The sequence below is a fragment of the Salmo salar genome, chromosome ssa13 (assembly GCF_905237065.1).
Source record: "Salmo salar chromosome ssa13, Ssal_v3.1, whole genome shotgun sequence".
In the NCBI taxonomy this organism is placed as follows: domain Eukaryota; kingdom Metazoa; phylum Chordata; class Actinopteri; order Salmoniformes; family Salmonidae; genus Salmo; species Salmo salar.
Window position 1 is genome coordinate 42613026 of NC_059454.1, and position 3503 is coordinate 42616528.

General features: G+C 49.6%; 1 protein-coding gene across 5 annotated transcripts in view; it reads right to left on the reverse strand.

The window, feature by feature from the left end:
* The window catches only part of znf385a (zinc finger protein 385A), a 97695-nt gene extending 95978 nt beyond the window's left edge, over window positions 1-1717 (reverse strand). Inside the window, exon 1 of one of the 5 annotated variants that reach the window (XM_014135854.2) lies at window positions 1399-1717. In XM_014135854.2, the coding sequence (XP_013991329.1) occupies window positions 1399-1408 (10 nt within the window). In that variant the 5' untranslated portion in view covers window positions 1409-1717. Of the gene's footprint in view, window positions 1-567; window positions 861-1398 lie in introns of those variants that run through there. The other 4 variants (XM_014135851.2, XM_014135852.2, XM_014135853.2 and 1 more) reach the window with 4 other exon arrangements.
* Between the last annotated feature and the right edge of the window lie 1786 nt (window positions 1718-3503).

A 3503-nucleotide genomic window follows, 5' to 3' on the forward strand; every position in this document is an offset into this window, starting at 1 on the left:
CAGAGGAGAGGGGAGCGGAGAAGAGAAGAGGAGCAGAGGAGAGGGGGAGCAGAGAAGGAGAGGCGGAGCAGAGGAGAGGGGAGCGGAGAAGAGAAGAGGAGCAGAGGAAAGGGGGAGCGGAGAAGGAGAGGCAGAGCAGAGGAGAGGAGAGGGGAGCGGAGAAGAGAAGAGGAGCAGAGGAGAGGGGGAGCGGAGAAGGAGAGGTGGAGCAGAGGAGAGGGGAGCGGAGAAGGAGAGGCAGAGCAAAGGAGAGGGGAGCGGAGAAGAGAAGAGGAGCAGAGGAGAGGGGAGCGGAGAAGAGAAGAGAAGAGGAGCGTTAGCTGTCTCTGAATCAACCCCGGCGTGCATTAAACAATGTGGCCTCTCCTGAGCCGGAGCACATAGCAACACACACACACACACAGCGCAGCTCATAGACCGACACGCATATAGTACAAGACCACACACACACACACACACACACAGCGTCTCTCACAACACAAGTGACAACACATACAGAAACACAGATACACACACACCCCCCCACACACACACATAAAACCCAATCTATGTAGCATGGGGACTTACAATGTTGCGGTAGCAGAGCTCTTGTCCCCTGCAGCGGTAGTGAGTACTAGTATGAGCTTACTAGCAGCAGAGAGCCTGGAAGGAAGGCTTCTCTCTCCCCTCACCCACATGTGGACTATGAGACTTGAATACTAAACAAGATCATGATGCACAGCCTATAATAGATACAAATGAATAACAGTGCTTGTTGGCGTATCTTGCAACAAACTGTACCGTCGTAGCCTTATTCATACACAATTAGGATTTTCCGCACGGAATTGCTTGTGGTAGGAACAGCAAATGTAATCATTTTAGGAACCCTACAGCACCAGAGGAGAACGTCGAAATTCATATGTGACGATGTATAGACCCAATAACCTTCACATGTAACCTTCACAGGACTATTGGTGCCCGGCGAGTTGCAGTATGCGTAGCTGCGTCTCTGTCGTGGGCTGTTATCTGAAACATCTCTCCCTCCTCAACCTCTCCTCGCAGGACAGACAGGGAGGGAAAGGAGAGGAGAGCGGTGAAGAAGCATGGTCATGTCATGTGACCAAACAGATCTTCGCGATATGCTGCCAACGCAATCACTTTGACCTCTCCTGTCATCTGCCTATTCTAACACGTCATATAGATTACTTGTATAGTCCCAATCCTTCTGGAGGAGGCTCCATACATTTGGACTGGTGATCAGTAACACCACGACGGACAGCTTAAGCGTATTTAAGACATTGAATGAATGAGACTATAATAAAAGGATCAGGTTTTGATGGATGATGGTACTGTACAACAGGAACACTTGACCTCCCAAAAAGAACGAGCTGCGGAGGGAAATAAACAACAAAAACTCACCCAAAATCATCCTATGACTTCTCCTTCTCACTGCTCCTCTCGTTTAACAGTGCTCCCTCGTTTCCCCCGGTCTCTCTTTTTTCTCCAAGGGGACAATGGCTCCAAATTCTTTTTATTTTTTTCCCCTCTGTCTCTCTCTCTCTCTCTCTCTCTCTCTCTCTCTCTCTCTCTCTCTCTCTCACTTTCTCTCTCTCTGGAAAGAGGCAAGCAAGTCAGAGAAGCAGTAGAATTACATGTGATTGGAGACTGCTACTGCTATCGCTCCTACTGTTGCCCATGCTGTCTGTCCTCACCAGGTGACTAGCAGTATGTGAAGGAGGAGATAAGGAGGAGGAGGGGAGGGGGGATTGGTCGTTGTGCTCTCTGTCTGTCTCAGGTAAGCCTGGGGACAGTCGGAGAGAAGAAGGGGGTTGGTGGACGTCAGAAAGAAGAGGGAGGGGGAGCTAACTACCCAAAGTCTAACTATCCAATCACAGAATGAGAAGGAGCTACTGTGGCTAGATCTTCATCTCCAGAGAAGTCAGAAAATGCACTGGTCGTATAACCTAAAGGCACCTTACTTGCGTGCTCTGATTGGCAGCAGCCTCGACAAATGGGAGTGTTGGCAGCCACTTGTCATCATGCAGAGTGTAAGGCATGATTGAGAAAGCGCTGGACTAATAATGTATGTGTGTCCCTCTCGCTCGCCCTCTGTCTCCCCCCTCCATCCCCCCCTCTCTCGTCACCCCTCTGTCCAGAGTATTTGTCGGCTTGCATCTGCCGCGTTCTCTCGTCGTTTATTGCCCCTCCCCCTCATCTCTTTGCTCTTTGACTCCATGTGACCGTGGACTTACAGGATGAACTTTTTTTTCTCCTCTCTTTCTCTCCTTCTCTCTGTCCTCCTCTCACTTTCTAACCTGTCTAGGCAAGGTTACACATTCTGCCGCCACTTTCTATTGCCCTTAAAGGACAGGATTTGGACAGGGGGAATGAGAGAGAGGAGGATGGAAAAAATTTGATGGGATAGAAAGCGACAGAGCGGAGGAAGCAGGAGAAGGAGGGGGAGAGATTCAACGAAATGCAAACTGACAGAGGGATGAAGAGACGTGGATTGACAAGAGAGGTGATGAGGGGACCATGAGGAATGAGACAGTGAGAGAGAAGAAGAGAGAGAGAGAGAGATGGTGGCATAGAGAGGGAGTTTAATTAAGCTGCAGTCCATAGCAATGCAGTAGCTAAAAACACACTGCTTGTGAACGAAAACAAGCAGCCAACTAAATAATGTATCTTGCTATGTCTATACTGAACTCATCCCTTACTTAACAACTGCCCTGAAAAGACTCATCAAGGGCTAGGAGTGTAAGACAAAGAAAGAGAGAGAGGGGGGAGAAATTGAGAGAGGGAGGGAGGGGAGAGAGAGAGCGAGAGAGAGAGAGAGAGAGAGAGAGAGAGAGAGAGAGAGAGAGAGAGAGACAGAGAGAGAGGGAGGTGAGAGAGAGAGAGAGAGAGAGAGAGAGAGAGAGAGAGAGAGAGAGAGAGGAAAGGGGGGAGAGAGAGAGAGAGAGAGACAGAGAGAGAGAGAGAGAGAGAGAGAGAGAGAGAGAGAGAGAGAGAGAGAGAGAGAGAGAGAGAGAGAGAGAGAGAGAGAGAGAAAGACCTTTCAGAAGCACAGAGCCATGATGCCACTGAGAAGTGGACAGGAGGTTAAAAAGAAGGGCTTAATAAAACAGAAAAAAAATGTATCCCCTTGGGTTCCAAGCACACAGTGCAAACACACTGAAACACGTGGCCTAAGGCTAGCTAGATAAACAAGCCTGTCTTGTATAGTGCCTTGTTGCCTTCTCTCGTCCTCCTTTCCATCTCTCTCTATCTCTCTCTCTTTCCCTTTGTCTCAGGCTCTCTATTCTTCTCTCTCACGTCCCTCTACCTAGCTCTCCCTGTCTGTCTTTTTTTATGCCTTCTTCTGTTCTGCTCTCTCCCTCGCTCTTTCTCCCTCTCACCCCCTCTCTCCCTGTCTCAGACTCGCTCTCCCTCCCTCTCTCACCTTGTGTCAGTCTCTCTCTCCCTCTCTCCCTCTCCCCCTTTCTCTTGCTCTCTCTCTCCCTCTCTCAGGCTGGGGCAGTGTG